At 37.6% G+C, this 21180-nt stretch overlaps 3 protein-coding genes across 4 annotated transcripts; all 3 read right to left on the bottom strand.

The window, feature by feature from the left end:
* Positions 1-2177: 2177 nt before the first annotated feature.
* Positions 2178-5702, bottom strand: LOC113050791 (caspase-8). The gene is made up of 5 exons (XM_026214093.1): positions 5565-5702; positions 4591-4919; positions 4393-4498; positions 2961-3459; positions 2178-2806 (listed from the first exon to the last, which is right to left on the bottom strand). Exons 2-5 carry the CDS (start codon positions 4894-4896, stop codon positions 2680-2682), a joined length of 1038 nt encoding a protein of 345 aa, XP_026069878.1. The 5' UTR covers positions 4897-4919; positions 5565-5702; the 3' UTR covers positions 2178-2679.
* Positions 5703-5776: 74 nt separating this feature from the next.
* On the bottom strand, positions 5777-8278 carry LOC113050792 (uncharacterized). 2 transcript variants are annotated; one of them, XM_026214095.1, is made up of 3 exons: positions 6419-8278; positions 6106-6223; positions 5777-5810 (listed from the first exon to the last, which is right to left on the bottom strand). In XM_026214095.1, exon 1 carries the CDS (start codon positions 7893-7895, stop codon positions 6909-6911), a length of 987 nt encoding a protein of 328 aa, XP_026069880.1. In that variant the 5' UTR covers positions 7896-8278; the 3' UTR covers positions 5777-5810; positions 6106-6223; positions 6419-6908. The 2 variants fall into 2 exon arrangements, with proteins under 2 accessions (XP_026069880.1, XP_026069879.1); XM_026214094.1 differs by lacking the exon at positions 5777-5810 and having other exon boundaries at positions 5817-6223.
* Positions 8279-14165: 5887 nt separating this feature from the next.
* On the bottom strand, positions 14166-17301 carry LOC113050790 (uncharacterized). Its single transcript, XM_026214091.1, has 2 exons — positions 17141-17301; positions 14166-16945 (listed from the first exon to the last, which is right to left on the bottom strand). The coding sequence occupies exon 2, from the start codon at positions 16800-16802 to the stop codon at positions 14202-14204; it is 2601 nt and encodes an 866-aa protein (XP_026069876.1). The 5' UTR covers positions 16803-16945; positions 17141-17301; the 3' UTR covers positions 14166-14201.
* Between the last annotated feature and the right edge of the window lie 3879 nt (positions 17302-21180).

Here is a 21180-nt window from a genome sequence, read left to right as displayed (position 1 = left end):
ACATCAAAAGTTTTAGAGGTAATTGCAATTGTTTGTGGTTGGCTCAAAATTTGGGGGTGGTGATGGTGACAAGTCGATGTTAGGAAGTTGTTTGGACAGGAATCTCCACACAGAATCTCCTTCCTAAACATTATTATTTAGGGTGGTAAACAGGACTCATTCTTCTAATGAAGTTTCATGAACAAGATTCGGGAGGAGCACGTCAGATACTTAGCCTAATTAGCACAGGTGGAGCACACTTAAGGTAATCAACCCTAGGGTATAAATACAGCTGACTTACATGTCTCCATTGACAGTTTATCTGCATCACTTCTCCAATCCATTTCCTCCACTTAGAGTTAATTTTACACTTTTATATATGGGGGGTATTCTAGATTCAGGCCGTTCCCCGGACAGCATGCCAAATATGCATTATAATATTTCAGCTAATTATATGTAAGTGTGAACTCGTGAAATAGGCTATCAGTAGTATCAACTGCAATCTACATTTGAAAAGTTGAATTCATTAAGAAGGCCTACATTTGGTCCCCCACCCTGACAATCATGTACAACCCAATGTGGTTACACTCATGCAAACAATTTGTCGTTTTAAAAGCAGTAAAATTGTTATTTTTCTGAACTGTCATTTATTAGTTAAAGCTGTGACAGAATATTGGAAAAAAAGTCATTATAATTTCAGATAATTATGTGTTTTCTAAAAAAGAATATAAGTTGTTTCGATTTAACAAATTGCATGATAATGCCATTTATATAAGGAGACACTTAGTCCTTGAGTTCACATTTTAAGGTAAGTTTTCTTTTTTTAAATGCTTTTTTCAATCATAAAGTTATTGTTTATCAATATGTTCTTAGTTGTTACAGAGCATTTATTATATTCTTTATGACAGCCATTTAAATTATTATTATTTTTTGGTCTGCATTGTTACTTAAGTCATTGTTCCCGAGTGTTTACTCTTTTATGTGTACTGTGTACAAATGTGCACAGATATTTTAAAGCCATTTAAATTTCTAGGAGTTCTAAATTTGATGCATAATTTTGTTGATATACAATCGTAATGTTACTGTTGTGATTACTGATGGATACAATTGGTACTGGCGGCAACAAAAATCTGACAAGTCAGTGTAACAAGAATGAGCAGAAGAAGGTCAAAGAATCAGATGGCTCAAAGAAAAAGAAGTCTGTAGGGAGGAATTCACAAGCAAGTATTTTTATTTTATTATTCAATGAAAGTGAAAGTGGCATGTAGCCAAGTAAGGTGTCCCATGAGTTTAAGTGCCTTGCTCAAGGGTACCTCAGTTATGGGTAATGTGGGTGGAAGAGAGCACTGTTCATTCTCATTTCCTGCTGGTACTGAGACAAGAACCTGTGACCTTTAGGTCCAAATCTCTAACCAATAGGCCACAGTCAAAAATGTCTTATTTAGATTATACAACGTCTGATTAATTTTTTTTGAGCCATTTTTATATTACTAAGTGTTTTTTTTTAATGTTATGCAGGGAGACAAAGAAAACCTTCCTGAATGTATTCCAAATAAAAATGGAGCTGATGGGTTAAGACTGATCAAAACTAACATTTGTAGTCATTGTAGACATGCATTTTAAAGGTCGTAATACCTTGGAATCAAAATGTCCTATAAATTATGTTTCGGTTATGATAACATTAAAATTAGTATAAATACATATATATTAGTGCTGGGCAACGAATACATTTTTATCACAATTAATCGCATTATTGTCTGCAATTAATCTCATTGCTTTGAACAAAACTAATTATGCATTCAAAAGTAGTGTATTGTGCACTTTTTTCATTTAAACATTAACGTTGTTATAAAAAATATTTTATATTTTGTTATAGAAAAACAAGTTACAGAGCCTTGATAATAAAATAATAACAGGCACCTTCCTGTTAGAGACCTGCATGATTGCGGGACCCATCGCAACAGAGTGCGGTGCGGGACAATACTTGATGTGCGGGTAGAGACTCGTCTCAGGTTGTGTTTAAATGCCTATAACGCTTTTGGTGTTCCTGTTCAAAAAACACACAAAAAATAGCTTGTAAATCCCTTGTTATGCAATATTATAATTTATTTTTTGGTATGTATTTTGGAACAGATTTTTCGTAGGCCTCATTAATCTGAGTTTTGTCATTATTAAATAAAATATGGGGAAAAAAAATGCATAGGATCACCAAAAATGGGATTCAGTTTATTTTTGTCAATTACATTTCTTCAATTATCTCTGTAGGGAATTTGAATTACTTTAATGCAATGTTAATTCAAGCACTAGTTACAAACGACAGTTTGGAGAAATAACAGCTCAACAGTAATAATATATCCACATTCATTTAATTCTAAATGCATTAAATCACCATATTTAAACATTTTATTATAAAATACCTGTATAAGTGTATTTGAACTGGATATAGAAAGAACATTAAAATTACAGTACAAATGTGTAAAAATGTTCATCAAAAAGTTACTTAGAAAACATGAAAAACAAATCTTAAATGGCTCATGGTTGCCTTGAAGTAAACATTCCCGGTCCGTTTAAAAAACAAAAACTTCCTTTAAGAACATCAGCAAAGACACAGGAATGTAGGTAAAGATCCCCTTATAAATGATCCTATAGAACCATGATGCATAGTAAGCCATTCTGTACACAGCAGGAGCTTGCAGTGGTTCACGGTGGCAGCAGGACCAGTTTCTTTCTCATGGCGACTTCATGGACTGGCATCTGTTTGCACTTGATTCCCTGACTGCTAACCTCATTATTCACACAAAGCAGGACAGTGTAGATGTCTGTACCTCTGGAAACATAAAAATTAATGAATAAATAAAATAACTTTTTTGATAACACATCTGATTCTGATTTTGTGCATGTAATCCTTTATCGTTTTCTCGATATTCAAATTATAACGCACATAAAAATGCTGCATAAAAAAGTGCATGTTATAAACTTACAGTGGACAATGTTGTTCAAGGTTTCGGCAAAGTGACTGAATAAACCAGGAGCCCTCTTCTGGCTTTCTATAAGAAAGGTGACCGTCAGTGGTTGACCTGGCAATGAGGAAATCCGTGTCAGCTGGGATTGTGATATCAAAATCATCACCATCCACTTCCATCTCTGACTCTCCATCTTCTGAAGAATCCGCTTGGACTTGCACACGATTTTGATTTCTTTTCCCACGACATGCCTGTATGAAAAACAGCTTGGGCTTGCCGACTAGCCTCTGGCAGTTAGTGCCATTGAAAGGCTCTCGTATTTTATCAACAGAAATAACATCTCCATCGGTTCCACAGACCCCTTCCTTAATGCCATGGGAGAGGATGCAGCATACAAAGCAGTCTCCATCTACTGTCTTCCCCAAATCCTCGAGGAGATTCTTCATTTCAGCTGCAGTTTTATTTCTGTGCACCACCACCTCAAACCCCAGCCAACGGAAAACTTTTGCAAGTTTCTCTGAGGTTGAAAATAAAGAATACAAACAACTCCATCAATTCAGCTATACAAATAATTATAAATAAATAATATTTATAAATAATTACAATTAAATATTCTAAAAAACATTTCTAAATCAATAGATAATTAGAACAATTAAAGCAAATCCAGTTATATAAAGATTTCTTTACACAATAATTAAAAGTAAATAACTTAAAGGAATATTTCACCGTAAAATGAAATATTTCTCAGGTCATCTATGGTGTAGATGAGTTTGTTTCTTTGTATAATTTTGAGAAATTTAGCATTACAGCACTTCCTCACTAATCGGATGGGTGCCGTCAGAATAAGAGTCCAAACTGCTGATAAAAACATCACAATAATCCACATGACGCTGGTCCATTGATTATCATCTTGTGAAATGAAAAGCTGCATGTTTTGAATAAATTCATCATTTAATGTTTTATCTTTAAATAATTGCTTTCAGGTAAAATTTGAGTTCTCTATCCTTAATATTACTTGCTCCAGAGATAAAGTGATGTCATCTGAATCAGGAGAGAAGTATGAACAGATCAAGTTCTATTTTTTTCTTTTTTTGGCCAGATGCAGTTATGCCTTAATGATAGATTTGTTTCTTACAAAACACAACTTTTCTCTCCACAAGACTTTAAATGATGGACTAGAGTTACTTGTAGATTATTGTCATGTACTGATCACCTATTTAAACTTTAATTCTGACGGCACCCATTCACTGGAGAGGATCCATTGGTGCACAAGTTGATGTAGTGTTAAACTTCTCCAAATCTGTTTTGATTGTGGAAACAAATTCATATATATCTTGGATTGCCTGTGGGTGAGTACATTTTTAGCAAACGTTCATTTAAGAGTCAACTATTCCACTAAAATATATTATGCTAATAACTAAATACATCAAGAAATGTTTAAAAGACAAACCTTGGTCCAGATCTGATCCCATTCTTTCACTTAAGGTCGCAAAATGTACATTATTGATGATTACACAGGTGCCACGTGGATTTTGTGCTATTTTGTATTGACAAACCTGAAATAAAAGTACATACGCACATCAGTGGAACAGAACATATTTGATTTCTGCATTTACAGCAGGCTGAATCTTTCAGACATTAAGTTCACCTCCTGCACTGGAGAAGAAATTACGGCATGATCCTTTAATAATGGAAAGATTTCCAATATGTCATCCTTTCTTAAAAGTTCAATGAATCGGCGACAAGTTTCCTCCCCCTTTCCCATGAGTTTGTCCAGTAGGCTGATGACTCTCTTCTCTCTTTGAGGAATATCTGAGAGGTTCCCGTACTCACGCATTGTAATAATTCCAGCCTGCTGCACATGCTGCAAGATGATTTCGGCTTCTACAGATAGAGTCTCCAAGAGGAAAACTTTATTTTGGCAAATTCTATTAATTGATTCTTTTTTGTCCATATTTCAAAATCAACCCTAAGCAGCTGGAGAGAAGAAGAACAGAGAGGTTAGTATGTCAGTTTGTAATTGTAGTCAGTACAGTAAATTGTTCATATTCACTTCAAAGCAAAGCTGTAGGCTACACGAAGTTACAAAAAGTTAATAAGCTAATAATAGCCAATAGTAGGCTACTGACATGAACTAAGTGAAATAAAAGCTCTAATACATAATTAACACTAAGAAATCGAAACTGAGTCTATGATGCACAAGGCTTGATGTTCACTCAGCGATCAGATGAGCCATACATTTTTCAACACTTTCCAAAACTTTTATGTCTCAGATCGATTCTTCAGTCATCTGCTGTATTATCAAATACTTATTTGTCAACTTACTATTATGTGTTTATTACTTTAATATTAAATAGATCGGTTTACGATTCTCTGACGATCCGGATAAAATATTTCGGTTAATAGAGCAGTTTCTCGACTATTCTTTTGCTTTCGTTTTATTATCTTACATTGAACATGGCGAAACTGTAGCTCTAGCTATTTGGACTAACTTTACTTAAATTACATTTATACATATCGCAGCCTCTGTAATCTGCAGTGATACTAGCACATACGCATTAAGATATGTTTTTATTAATAAATAATATGTTACATTTACAATTTCACATTTAAAACACCCACCGTGTTATCAGATGAGTTTTTCCCTCGAAATTCTCCTGGCCGCGCCTGATTCAAAGACTCTAGGGTTGCCAGATATTCTAGGTTTTCTTGTCTTCTTTTCAAGTAGCCCAGAGTGCAGTCTGGACGAAGGGGCGGGGCTCCGCCTCGAAGTGTTTATATATATATATATATATATATATATATATATATATATATATATATATATATATATTATAATTACAATACCGTACCGTAATTACAATAACCCTCACAATGAACAATGAAAAAGAAGAAGAAAAAAATAATAATTTTAATTAGTCATTAACAAATCCCCAATATTTATAATATTGTAAGGTAAACCAAACAAACAAATAAGTAAACATATACTGTATACATTAACTTATAAAAACAATGGGTGCAAGCTCATTCTTATTTTATTTTAAGCAGTTCAGCAGTTTTTAACTTATAAAAACAATGGGTGCAAGCTCATTCTTATTTTATTTTAAGCAGTTTTATTTTGTGTTTATAATTATTTATTTATTTATTTATTTATTTTTGTTACTTTTTTTCCAGTTTGTAACAGCCCGGTTGAAGAATAAAGGATTTAACTCATTCACTGATGTTGTACGGTCTTTCCTTTTGTGTTTATTGTCCTTATAGACTTCACAACACCGTAAGAGCTAAAACAGATGAATAAACAATATTGGAAATTATGAGATCTTATACATAAAAATGAAACAAAACAATCAATCCTACAGCAATAAATTACGCAATTAACACTAACATTCATCCTAAACAACATAAAATTATGTCAACAGAGACACATGCAATATATGTGTGTTATGTTATATAAGAGCATAAATGAACTTAACTACCTTGTTCTCCTTTCCAACCAGGTGTCAAGCAACAAACTCAAAGCAAACAGAATACTGAAAATAAAACAACAATCTGATGCATAAATTCACTTAAAAGTGTCCTTAATTCCTAACGCCGTGTGCAGTCTCCGTCTTTGGGCGCTCTCATGAGCGGGCTCTGAGCACTTCCGTCAAGCCGCCTTTCAAAATAAAAGTCTCTATCGGTTAAATAACTTATTGAGTGTAAAATAACACTACAAAATATAACAAACAGTTGACTAATATTAAGAAAGGATATAATTAAATAATATAAGAATAATATATAAATCCTGGAAACTAATTAAATAACTGATGGTTATTTACACTCCCACCAATCATGTGTGACTATAAATTTTAAACTTTAGTCACGAATGATTTCTAAAGTAAAATACCAATGTTTAAGGCTAGATGTAAAGCAAACTGAAACTTGTTCTACTATAAACTGCTTAAATCAAAGGATATGTCAGGATGTTCAGTGTGCCTCCAGCAGCAGGACCAGCTTCTGCACTGGGCGTTCAACTAATGATGGTTTGTTCAGACGTTTACCATCCTTTCCCAGATTTCTGTCTCCAAAACGTATCTTTACTCTTCTCACCAAACCATCTTTGTCAACGACAGTCTCAATAACTTCTGCCAAGCGCCACTCATTCCTGGGCAGATCGGCTGCTTTCACCAAGACTATATCTCCCGCTTGCATGTTCCTTCTTGGTGAAAGCCAGCATTGTCTTGTTGCAATGTTAGACACATACTCCTTGTGCCAACGTCCCCAAAACTGTTCTGCTAAGTATTGGACATGGCGCCATCTCTTACGACCATATAGGTCTTCTCTGACAAACTTCCCAGGGGGTGGTAAGGCTTGAGTAGTTTTCAGGGTGAGGAGGTGATTAGGGGTTAGAGGCTCAGGACTGCAGGGATCACTTAAGTTATCTACAGTGAGTGGACGACTATTTACAATGGCCATGGCTTCATAGAAAAATGTTCGCAGAGAAGAATCATCTAGCCTTCCAGATGACTGGGACAGAGTGGAACGAAGAACACTTCTGACAGTTCTAATCTGTCTCTCCCAAACTCCGCCAGTGTGACTTGCATGGGGTGCGTTAAAGACAAAGTCAAACTGTTTTTCTGCTACGAATGTTACCAGACGGTTGGTGTCAATCTCTTCCATGGCCTTGGTGAGCTCATTCTTGGCTCCAATGAAATTAGTGCCTTGGTCACACCTTATTTGATTTACTGCTCCTCTTACAGCGATGAAACAACGTAGACCATTGATAAAGGCGTCTGTGGACATGTCATCCAGCATCTCAATATGGATGGCTCTGCAACAGAAACAAGTAAAAATAAGTCCATACCTCTTGTACGATTTACGGCCTTGTCTAGTGAAGAACGGACCAAAAACATCCATTCCGCTGTATGTGAATGGAGGGGATGGATCTATGCGCTCTGAGGGCAGGTTAGCCATTTTTTGCTCTTCAGTGGGTCTGCGAAGCTTGCGACATCTCACACACTGTCGTATAAAGGATGCTACAGTCCTGTTTACTCCTGTTATCCAAAATCCTCTTGATCTGATCTCATTGATAGTCAAGCCCTTCCCTTGATGTGCCGTTTTTTCATGACAATCAGCGATCAGAAGTTTTGTAAGGTGATGTTCCTTTGGAATTAACACTGGATGTTTAACAGAGTTAGGGGCAGAAGCATCACAAAGCCTTCCTCCCACCTTGAGCAATCCGTTGTGATCAATCACCTTTATTTATATAGTGCTTTAAACAAAATACATTGCGCCAAAGCACTGAACAACATTCATTTGGAAGACAGTGTCTCAATAATGCAAAATGATAGTTAAAGGCAGTTCATCATTGAATTCATTGATGTCATCTCTGTTCAGTTGAAATAGTGTCTGTTTTAATTTGCAATCAAGTCAACGATATCGCTGTAGATGAAGTGACCCCAACTAAGCAAGCCAGAGGCGACAGCGGCAAGGAACCGAAACTCCATCGGTGACAGAATGGAGAAAAAAAACCTTGGGAGAAACCAGGCTCAGTTGGGGGGCCAGTTCTCCTCTGACCAGACGAAACCAGTAGTTCAATTCCAGGCTGCAGCAAAGTCAGATTGTGCAGAAGAATCATCTGTTTCCTGTGGTCTTGTCCTGGTGCTCCTCTGAGACAAGGTCTTTACAGGGGATCTGTATCTGGGGCTCTAGTTGTCCTGGTCTCCGCTGTCTTTCAGGGCAGTAGAGGTCCTTTCTAGGTGCTGATCCACCATCTGGTCTGGATACGTACTGGATCCGGGTGACTGCAGTGACCCTCTGATCTGGACACAGACTGGATCTGGTGGCCACGGTGACCTCGGAACAAGAGAGAAACAGACAAATATTAGCGTAGATGCCATTCTTCTAATGATGTAGAAAGTACGGTGTTATGTGAAGTGTTCCGGTTCCAGTTTACCTAATTAATGCAGCCTAAAAATCCTTTAACGGATTTGGATATTAAAAGCATATTAGTATGTTATGTGTATGCCAGGTTAAAGAGATGGGTCTTTAATCTAGATTTAAACTGCAAGAGTGTGTCTGCCTCCCGAACAATGTTAGGTAGGTTATTCCAGAGTTTAGGCGCCAAATAGGAAAAGGATCTGCCGCCCGCAGTTGATTTTGATATTCTAGGTATTATCAAATTGCCTGAGTTTTGAGAACGTAGCGGACGTAGAGGAGTATAATGTAAAAGGAGCTCATTCAAATACTGAGGTGCTAAACCATTTAGGGCTTTATAAGTAATAAGCAATATTTTAAAATCTATACGATGTTTGATAGGGAGCCAGTGCAGTGTGGACAGGACCGGGCTAATATGGTCATACTTCCTGGTTCTAGTAAGAACTCTTGCTGCTGCATTTTGGACTAGCTGTAGTTTGTTTACCAAGCGTGCAGAACAACCACCCAATAAAGCATTACAGTAGTCTAACCTTGAAGTCATAAATGCATGGATTAACATTTCTGCATTTGACATTGAGAGCATAGGCCGTAATTTAGATATATTTTTGAGATGGAAAAATGCAGTTTTACAAATGCTAGAAACGTGGCTTTCTAAGGAAAGATTGCGATCAAGTAGCACACCTAGGTTCCTTACTGATGACGAAGAATTGACAGAGCAACCATCAAGTCTTAGACAGTGTTCTAGGTTATTACAAGTAGAGTTTTTAGGCCCTATGATTAACACCTCTGTTTTTTCTGAATTTAGCAGTAAGAAATTACTCGTCATCCAATTTTTTATATCGACTATGCATTCCATTAGTTTTTCAAATTGGTGTGTTTCACCGGGCTGCGAGGAAATATAGAGCTGCGTATCATCAGCATAACAGTGAAAGCTAACACCATGTTTCCTGATGATATCTCCCAAGGGTAACATATAAAGCGTGAAGAGTAGCGGCCCTAGAACTGAGCCTTGAGGTACTCCATACTGCACTTGTGATCGATATGATACATCTTCATTCACTGCTACGAACTGATGGCGGTCATATAAGTACGATTTAAACCATGCTAATGCACTTCCACTGATGCCAACAAAGTGTTCAAGTCTATGCAAAAGAATGTTGTGGTCAATTGTGTCAAACGCAGCACTAAGATCCAATAAAACTAATAGAGAGATACACCCATGATCAGATGATAAGAGCAGATCATTTGTAACTCTAAGGAGAGCAGTTTCAGTACTATGATACGGTCTAAATCCTGACTGGAAATCCTCACATATACCATTTTTCTCTAAGAAGGAATATAATTGTGAGGATACCACCTTTTCTAGTATCTTGGACAGAAAAGGGAGATTCGAGATTGGTCTATAATTAACTAGTTCTCTGGGGTCAAGTTGTGGCTTTTTTATGAGAGGCTTAATAACAGCCAGTTTGAAGGTTTTGGGGACATGTCCTAATAACAATGAGGAATTAATAATAGTCAGAAGAGGACCTATGACTTCTGGAAGCACCTCTTTTAAGAGCTTAGATGGTATAGGGTCTAACATACATGTTGTAAGTTTAGATGATTTAACAAGTTTATACAATTCTTCCTCTCCTATAGTAGAGATCAACAAAGGCATTTAGATTGTATAGCCTGCTGCTGTGTGGGAGCTGTTTGCCCTTACGGAGTAAGGCTATTTCTTCTGCATATACAGTATTGTTCAAAATAATAGCAGTACAATGTGACTAACCAGAATAATCAAGGTTTTTAGTATATTTTTTATTGCTATGTGGCAAACAAGTTACCAGTAGGTTCAGTAGATTGTCAGAAAACAAACAAGACCCAGCATTCATGATATGCACGCTCTTAAGGCTGTGCAATTGGGCAATTAGTTGAAAGGGGTGTGTTCAAAAAAATAGCAGTGTCTACCTTTGACTGTACAAACTCAAAACTATTTTGTACAAACATTTTTTTTCTGGGATTTAGCAATCCTGTGAATCACTAAACTAATATTTAGTTGTATGACCACAGTTTTTTAAAACTGCTTGACATCTGTGTGGCATGGAGTCAACCAACTTGTGGCACCTCTCAGCTGTTATTCCACTCCATGATTCTTTAACAACATTCCACAATTCATTCACATTTCTTGGTTTTGCTTCAGAAACAGCATTTTTGATATCACCCCACAAGTTCTCAATTGGATTAAGGTCTGGAGATTGGGCTGGCCACTCCATAACATTAATTTTGTTGGTTTGGAACCAAGACTTTGCCCGTTTACTAGTGTGTTTTGGGTCATTGTCTTGTTGAAACAACCATTTCAAGGGCATGTCCTCTTCAGCATAGGGCAACATGACCTCTTCAAGTATTTTAACATATGCAAACTGATCCATGATCCCTGGTATGCGATAAATAGGCCCAACACCATAGTAGGAGAAACATGCCCATATCATGATGCTTGCACCTACATGCTTCACTGTCTTCACTGTGTACTGTGGCTTGAATTCAGAGTTTGGGGGTCGTCTCACAAACTGCCTGTGGCCCTTGGACCCAAAAAGAACAATTTTACTCTCATCAGTCCACAAAATGTTCCTCCATTTCTCTTTAGGCCAGTTGATGTGTTCTTTGGCAAATTGTAACCTCTTCTGCACATGCCTTTTTTTTAACAGAGGGACTTTGCGGGGGATTCTTGAAAATAGATTAGCTTCTCACAGACGTCTTCTAACTGTCACAGTACTTACAGGTAACTCCAGACTGTATTTGATCATCCTGGAGGTGATCATTGGCTGAGCCTTTGCCATTCTGGTTATTCTTCTATCCATTTTGATGGTTGTCTTCCGTTTTCTTCCACGTCTCTGGTTTTGCTCTCCATTTTAAGGCATTGGAGATCATTTTAGCTGAACAGCCTATCATTTTTTGCACCTCTTTATAGGTTTTCCCCTCTCTAATCAACTTTTTAATCAAAGTACGCTGTTCTTCTGAACATTGTCTTGAACGACCCATTTTCCTCAGCTTTCAAATGCATGTTCAACAAGTGTTGGCTTCATCCTTAAATAGGGGCCACCTGATTCACACCTGTTTCTTCACAAAATTGATGACCTCAGTGATTGAATGCCACACTGCTATTTTTTTGAACACACCCCTTTCAACTAATTCAACTAATTGCCCAATTGCACAGCCTTAAGAGCGTGCATATCATGAATGCTGGGTCTCATTTGTTTTCTGAGAATCTACTGAACCTACTGGTAACTTGTTTGCCACGTAGCAATAAAAAAATATACGAAAAACCTTGATTATTCTGGTTAGTCACATTGTACTGCTATTATTTTGAACAATACTGTATCTGACTCTGTAAGTCCTTAATTATGATGCACTTAGCATCCTCACGTTCTGCCACTGTACTGTGGTCACTGGACTTGTCCTTCCTGACACGACGAAGTAGGCGTGCAACTGCTTGGATGACTTTGGACCATGAAGACATATTTGTGAAACGGTTGGATAAGCAGGAATACTGTAATGTTTGTGTGTTAAGTGATTGAGCCTTTTTGACCTCTGGGTCACCGATTGGAAGTTGTGGGTTAACATCCACAGGGGAAGGTATTTGCTGTTCCCACAAAATGTCCGGTCCTCTGAACCAGCTGGAAGTGACCAGATCATTAACACTCAGACCTCGTGATGCATAATCGGCTGGATTTTCATCCGATGGAATGTATCGCCACTGCTGAGGAGTTGTGGTGCGATGAATTCTCTGAACTCGATTCGTGACAAACGTGTGGAAGCGGCGAGCTTCATTGTTTATATAACCTAACACTACTCGAGAGTCAGTCCAGAAATATGCTTCTGCATCTCCAAGGTTCATTTCTTCCTTTAACATATCATTCACTGCAACTGACACAACTGCAGCAGTCAACTCTAATCGAGGGATTGTGGTGACCTTAAGCGGGGCTACTCTAGATTTAGCCATGAGCAAAGAACAATGGATGTCGCCTTGCTCATTCTTGACCCTAAGGTATGAGCACTGGCCATATCCTCTCATGCTGGCATCTGAGAAGTGATGAATCTCTCTCATTATGATTGTCCCAAACCCAGCAGGCACAATACAACGAGGCACCTGAATCTTCTCCAAGTTAAGAAGATCGGTCTTCCAGTGCTCCCAACCCAACTGCAAATCATCAGGTAAGGGATCGTCCCAGCCCATGCCATTTCGGCACATTTCTTGAAGAACAGCCTTTCCTTTGAGCAAGAATGGTGCGAGAAACCCTAAGGGGTCAAATAACGAGGCCACAGTAGACAGTATACCTCTACGGGTTGCTGGCTGGTCTTTAATAATGACACGAAATTTGAAATGATCATGTTCGAGATGCCAGTAAATGCCCAGGGCTCTTTCCAAGGACTGGTCAGTGAGGGAGAGATTGACAGATGTAGCATCTACAGCACACTCAGAAGGCGGTATTGTCTCCAAAACTGCCTTGTCATTGGATGCAAATTTATGCAACCTTAAGCCTCCTAATGCACAAAGTTGGCGAGCTTCTTGAGCCAACTTTATGGCCTTCTCTGCATTTTCCACACTGGAGACTCCATCATCCATGTAGAAATCCTGCATAATAAATTGTGAACCTAGGGGATACAGATGTTCACCTTCTCTTGCAAGATGCTTTAGTCCATAATTAGCACATCCGGGGGACGATGAGGCACCAAACAGATGTACTCTCATGCGGAACGTTTGAGGCTGTGAGTTGAAATCTCCATTTCTACACCATAGAAAACGCAAGTAATCACGATCAGCTTTGTCAACATGGAACTGGTGAAACATCCTCTCAATATCACACATCAGGGCTACAGGGTACTGTCTGAACCGCAAAAGAATGCCAGTCAGGCTGTTCATAAGGTCAGGGCCTACAAGAAGATGATCGTTTAAGCATGTTCCCTTGAATCTTGCGGAGCAGTCAAAAACCACGCGCAATTTCCCTGGCTTCTTCGAGTGATACACTCCGTGATGAGGTATGTACCATTTTTCTCCTTTCTTCCCTTCATCAATGACTCTTTCTGCATCACCATTCTCTATTACATCTTCCATGAACTTAACATAATGCTCTCTGTACTCCTGGTTCTTCATTAATCTCCGCTTTAGATGCTGAAGTCTCGTGACCGCAAGAGGCTCATTATTTGGAAGACAGGGTCTTCTCTTGAATGGAAGAGGCATTTCCAAGTGGCTGTCTTTGTTCATCCTGATACTTTCTCCAAGTTTGTTCAAGAACATAATGTCATCTTGAGACACTACTCTTGTCTTTTCTTCAGTATCTTTGAAATCTGACTCCAACACTTTAATCACGTCAGTTGGCGCGTTACAGCAGGAATCTCCTTGATAGATACTCTGTGACACATAGTAAGACTGCTTTGTGACTCATGATGTGTCAAGGAAGGACCCACAATGCTCCATCCAAGATCCGTACGAACAGCATATGGCTCATTTTCTGCTCCAAGAATGACTTCTCTGGGGGCCAAAGCTCTGGAACAATTATATCCTATTAATAGACCAACCTCACAGTCTTGAAGTGGGGGAATTTTGTCTATCAGAGGAGCAAGATGTTTCCAACACCTGGCTGTCTCTCTGGTAGGGATGTGGGCACGATCCGCAGGAATACATTCTTTAGTATATGCAGCGGGAAGGTCTAGTACTAATGGTGAATTAAAGCCTCTAACTCTAAGACCAGAAACTCTTTCACTTAATATCAATGAATCCTTCCCAACCATAGTGGTGAGCTTAAGTGTCACTGGGCATGAGTCGACCTTAAGACTTTGACTTACTGCATATTCAATGAAGACAGTGTCACTTTGTGTGTCTAACAGAGCGTAGACAAGTTTCTCAGAGACTGGGTTGTTTTGTGAGGACAACCACACTGGCACAATCATTGAGGTGTTAGCAGATGTGCATCCAGATTCTACACTTAAAGACGTTGTGACTTTCTCGTGTGCATTCTCTGGGCCTTGAAGAGAGGAAGACTTTAACTTTCTAATGAAGCCGTCATCATGTAAGCAGGTTGGATGTCTTCTCTTACAGGTGTTACAGCTATGTCTGGAATGACAGTCTCTGGCATTGTGACCAAGTCTCAAACATCCATAGCACAGCTTTGTGTCTTTTATGAATTGTCTTCGCTCTTCAAGAGATCTTGCAGTAAATTTAGAGCAATCATGTATTTGATGTTCACTACCTTTACAGAACAAACATGGTTTAGTGATTTTACTAGTAAGCTTTGGATTCTCATGCTGCGTGACTAACTTCGTATGGAAGACACTGGCCTTGTTCTTACTAACCTTGAGATTATGTTTCTCCTTATTAGCTTCAGAAACATGAAGGGCATGAAAGGAAGTGACTGGGTTACAGGCCACCTCAGCCTCAATGGACATGAAATGTGCAAAATCTTGGAAAGATGGGAAATCTTGTGTCTCACTCAGTGTTTGTGTGGCTTGGCGGTTCCAGCGGGCAGCCGCCCAATCAGGAATTTTGCTCACAAGTTTCCTATTCTCCTCACAGTCATTCAGTATTTCCAGTCCCTTCACATGAGGCATAGCGTCCTTACATGTGGTCAGGAAATCTGAGAAATTTCGGAGACCTTCAGAGTCCTTTGGCTGGATTCTGGGCCAGTTTGCGAGTTTCTCTCGAAATGCTCTTTGAATAGTGAATGGCTGTCCATATCGATCTTGAAGTCTTTTCCATGCATCCTTGTAAGCTTCCTCATCGTTTCTGTAAAAGATGCCTTCTAAGGTTTTCAGAGCAGACCCAGCAATATACTTCTTCAAATAGTATAACTTATCTGCTGAGGAAATATGTCTTTTGTCGATGAGTGATTGGAATGAAGCTTTCCACTCTATGAAGTGAATTGGGTCACCAGTAAAAACAGTGGGCTCTGGCATAGGAAGTCTGTTTAACGTTATACTGTCTTGGACAGCTTGTGCAAGGTAAGACACATCCACATTGGGTGTTGGCGATGAAACCCTTTCATTGAGTGTTGGCTTAACTGAGGATGAATACACAGGTTTGTGTGTGTAAATGCTTACAGGCTGTAGCAGCTCGTCATTTTGGTTAGCAGAGTGAGTGGTTTCTTCCTTGTCATACACTTCTAGTCTTGCTTTAGCAGCTCTTACCTCTTTCACTGCTTGTAATCTTTCAAACTCACTCCTTTGAGCATCCAATTCTTTCCTTTGCTTCTCTTCTAGAAGTTGTATTTTTTCCCTTTGTTCCTTTTCCTCCATTATTGTTGCATATTCTGCTTCCTCTGCTGCAAGCTCTGCTGCTGCCTCTATTCGCTTAGCCATCAGGATGGAGTTCACTGAAGGTTGACTTATGGGCGTACTCGACTTTGAGCTGATATGTGAGACCGTAGAACCATGGATGGAGCGAGCATAATCTCGATCAAGCAGTTCACGAAGACGCCCCTTTACTTGCTCACTGTCAAAGTCTCCATCCACACCTGAGATCCTCTCATAAGCAATCTTTACAATATCCTTTGTCACGGCATCGCAAGCATCAATTCTTCTCCTTGTATCAGTGGGTGGTGTTGCATAACTTCGAACCTTTATGTATGCATTCATTACAGTTTCTCTTTCATTTTCCAATATGTCTATAATTGACGCTAATTGGCTTTCAGTGATGTCTGTTTTCAGCAGCCCTCTTGCCTTTCGAGCCTCATCCTTCCATTTTTCATATGCATGCATAAGCCTTTTTTCTGCCTTTTCTGACTCTTCTCTTTGATATGCAAGCATCTTTTCTGTTGGAACTCGTTCACGGACAGAGCGACGTACTTCATTTCTCTTTTCAACTTCAGATCGATCTTCTATTTCATCATCTGTTTCCTTGTTTTGTGCAGCCTTTAATACTTCAATTTCCTTCACAGGAGTGCACAAATTTGATCCCTCGCCTGTCATCATTTACATCAGCAAATGGAATCAGTAGGGCAAGCTCTTACTGTAACAGCCCGGTTGAAGAATAAAGGATTTAACTCATTCACTGATGTTGTACGGTCTTTCCTTTTGTGTTTATTGTCCTTATAGACTTCACAACACCGTAAGAGCTAAAACAGATGAATAAACAATATTGGAAATTATGAGATCTTATACATAAAAATGAAACAAAACAATCAATCCTACAGCAATAAATTACGCAATTAACACTAACATTCATCCTAAACAACATAAAATTATGTCAACAGAGACACATGCAATATATGTGTGTTATGTTATATAAGAGCATAAATGAACTTAACTACCTTGTTCTCCTTTCCAACCAGGTGTCAAGCAACAAACTCAAAGCAAACAGAATACTGAAAATAAAACAACAATCTGATGCATAAATTCACTTAAAAGTGTCCTTAATTCCTAACGCCGTGTGCAGTCTCCGTCTTTGGGCGCTCTCTTTCTCCGTATTCCGCGCTCTGTGCATGAGCGGGCTCTGAGCACTTCCGTCAAGCCGCCTTTCAAAATAAAAGTCTCTATCGGTTAAATAACTTATTGAGTGTAAAATAACACTACAAAATATAACAAACAGTTGACTAATATTAAGAAAGGATATAATTAAATAATATAAGAATAATATATAAATCCTGGAAACTAATTAAATAACTGATGGTTATTTACACAGTTTTTTTCAGAATTAAAATTATCATGCAGTGCACTGTTATGGATTTGGACAGCTTTGGCAGGTTTTTTCCCTCTTTGCATTAATAAAAGACTGCATTTTATATTTTTTTATTTTTAAAGTTTTTGTAAAAAGGAGTATTGACCACTGGATAATAATATATTAGATAATAATATATTTATTACTTATTATTTATATTGAATATGCCACAAAATTATTGGTACAGAAAGAGAACACTGAGAGCTGGCTCCACTGGGGAGCTGCAAAACAGGTACAGATTTTGTGTGTACAGGAATGTTTTTCTGTGTTGGAAATAGGCAGTGAATAAACTTTTAAACAGCAAGTGAGCAAGCATACTGTACATTTTGTACAGCGTGTGTCTGCAGTGCCTCTTCTCCAGTGCTGCAGTGCTTCACTGTAGCAGATCCAGACATGCATAATGCTCCTGGAACAGGTCTGACTGGCACCCCTTCTCTGGTTACTGTAGAGTCTAAATGCATGCAGACAGAACTTACCTGCAACATTTCACATTAGAGTACAACAAGGGTTCCTAGTCAAATTTAATCTAGAGATTATGATAATCATTCATGATTAACAATCACCCTGTGGATATTTTTTATGTTTATGGTGTTATAGAGAAAAACAGCTATTCTCCAAAAAGACCTCAGTGTTACTCAGAAAGCCATGATAGATATGCAAAGACATAAATGGTGGGTCCTTTTTCAAAAGAAGTCTTGACTATGGGGGGGGGGGGGGGGGGGGGGGTTGGCTGAATAAACTCTACTGGATAGAGTCAGACATGTGAGAAGAGAAGGGTCATAAGGAGGGCAGTTCAAAAATATTTGGGCCAAAATATAAGATTTATGTGTTTAAATTGCATATAATATTTCTATTCTATTGTTCCTGTGGCTCAAGTAGTAGAGCATTGCGTTTGCAGTGCAAGGTTGTGGGTTTGATTCCTAGGGAACACATGTTAGGTAAGTCGCTTTGGATAAAAGTGTCTGCTAAATGCATAAATGTAATTTTAAATTAATTTTACATTTATACATTTGAATTACACAGTTTTAACATGAATTACCATAATGCATTGTCCGTCATACATAAAAAAACATAAGAAACTGTAAGAGTTCAACTGTACATATTACTAATAGACTGAATGTGTTTAAGATATACTTAGATCACATTCAACTTACACATTTATCATCAATACATTCACACCCAGAGAGAGAAAACAAGTCACAAATAACAATATTTTATATATTGTCAATATTTTATATATTATAACAATATTTTTTTTTTTTATTGTCACAGATATTGAAACTGAGGGACAGAGATCAGCTCAGAATCAGCTTTCATTCCCATTCAAACCTTCAATCAGAACATGATGGCAGCATTAGTGAGAACGACTGGACACAACCTGGGCATTTAAAACCTCAAGACAGCTCCAGTGAAGAAGAGCAGGTTAAAGAGGGGAGAGAAGCATGTCAGAAAGGAAGAACAGAAGTGGATAAGGAGACTCTTTATGAGGTATAAGAAGACATCTCCACAAATCTGGATGACAAAGAAGAGGAAGTCCATACAGCTTCAGGGCAGCAAGAGGAAGTTGAGGAGGAGGGGCAAGCGGTGGACCAGGATAAACTACTGCATGAAAGACAAGATATATTTTTACTTAATCCATGTCTGACTGAGCTTTGGAAGATTCAGAGAAGGAGCAACTTCGAAATGAGCTTTCTCTATACAGCCATAGGTTTTCTCTCCATCAGGTTCAGCGTGTCTGCAGAAAAAAAAGCTAATGATGGAAGCAGAGGGAGTCGGAGATTCTGTTTCTCATCTTGTTACTTCTATGAGGACCACCAGTTTGATATGATGGCAGCCAACCATCAGTAGGAAAAGAACTCTTACTTGAAACCACTACAAGCCAATTTCCATCTCTCATTCCATCACATGGTTAATCAAAAACCGCAGAAGCCCACAGCAGACTGAAGGTTGATCATTCACAATTTAATGAAATCTAAAAATAGAAAGGTTACAAGACTATGTCATTGTTTATACTGTTATTATAAATTAAACATTGGTTAACTTTAAGTTTATTTGTTTAAAGAACGGTATATGTATCCATTCATCTAATTTTTGGTGGGATGGAGTTCCATTCCTGTGCAACTTAAATGGAAAATACAGACTGACTTTACCCTTTCTAATGGGAATAATACACCCCTTGTAGACCAATGTGTGGCTGTTTTTATATTAACATGATATTTTAACGGATAAGTCAAGTTATGTATAATCTTAAACATGGGCAAAAAATCAGCATTTGATCATGCTATGCTCAGTTATTTTTAATATTGAATCATGAAAATGGACTGATATATATAATCATGAATTTTTTGTGATTGTATATTAAAGACCACAATGGTTTTAAAGTAGTTGTACTAGCTTGTGAAAAAGTTGTTAAACAATAAGTAATTTGAGAAATGACGATATAATGAACACATCGTAGCAGCCTCTGCTGAGATGTAATCTTGAATAAATCTAAAATTCAAGAGATTAAATTTGACCCGTTTAAAGACCTTTTAAACTTAAGATCTCCAAGGTACTTGTTCTTCTGATACAAAAACATCTGGCATTTCACTTGAGCTATTTGTTTTGGTAAAAAAAAAAAAAACATGCACACCATTTTAGAAATATTTAATTGTAAACAGCATTGTTTTAGTCAAGCGGTTACGTTAACCATAGACTTTGTTATTTCAGTAGCCACTTGTAATTTCATTAGCCACTTGTACTTGCTAGTTTTGTTGTACATTTAGATATTAGTGTCAGGAAAAACAGGTGGAAAATTATTAATATACAACATAAATAACAATGGACCCAGGATGGATCCTTGGGGTATACCTATGGATATACTTTAGTCTGTTGATTTGTAATTCTGTACTTGTACATACTGTGTTCAACCTGATAAATATGATCCACTTCAACTCAAAAGGTTAATATTAGAGATCATCAATACTGAGTAATTCTGGATGATATGGCTTAGGCGATAACTATATTCTTGTTACTACATAAATATTTGATTTTGTTATGTCAATTGTGACATTCTGTAGTCAGATTTTTTCCAGGATAACAATTTATAACCCTTAATACAAATGTGTTTGCTTTGCATTTGGGTCTGTCGGTGTATTTTGAGATGATGAGGTTGACCTTTAATTATTACCCATACAAATAAACTGCCTGTATTATAGTACAATAATATTTTGACTAAAAATATCAAATCACACGAAAACTGAGCTAAAAGTCACAACATAGCAAAAATACATAGTTTAATTAGAATATTCTTGACAAACAGATGATAAGCAGGTATTTTGAGAGTTGCAAAAACAAAATTACATAGAATACACATAATTTATAACCCTGAAATAACAAGAAAAAAAGTAAGTAATGTCATTTATTTCTAATATGATTTTATGGTGAATTTATATGTTTTTATTTATTTTAAATACAAGACATTTTGAATATATTTTTAATGACAGCCTCGTATATGTTTATTTTTCCTGTTGAACAATTAATAAATATAATATTAAAGGGGTGGTTGAATGTGATTTCACTTTTTTTACTTAGTGTGTAATGTTGCTGTTTGAAGATAAACAATATCTGCAAAGTTACGAAGCTGAAAGTTCA

The sequence above is a fragment of the Carassius auratus genome, chromosome 31 (assembly GCF_003368295.1).
Source record: "Carassius auratus strain Wakin chromosome 31, ASM336829v1, whole genome shotgun sequence".
Taxonomy (NCBI): domain Eukaryota; kingdom Metazoa; phylum Chordata; class Actinopteri; order Cypriniformes; family Cyprinidae; genus Carassius; species Carassius auratus.
Note: the sequence above shows the minus strand (reverse complement) of the source record. Positions and strands in the feature narration are given on the sequence as shown.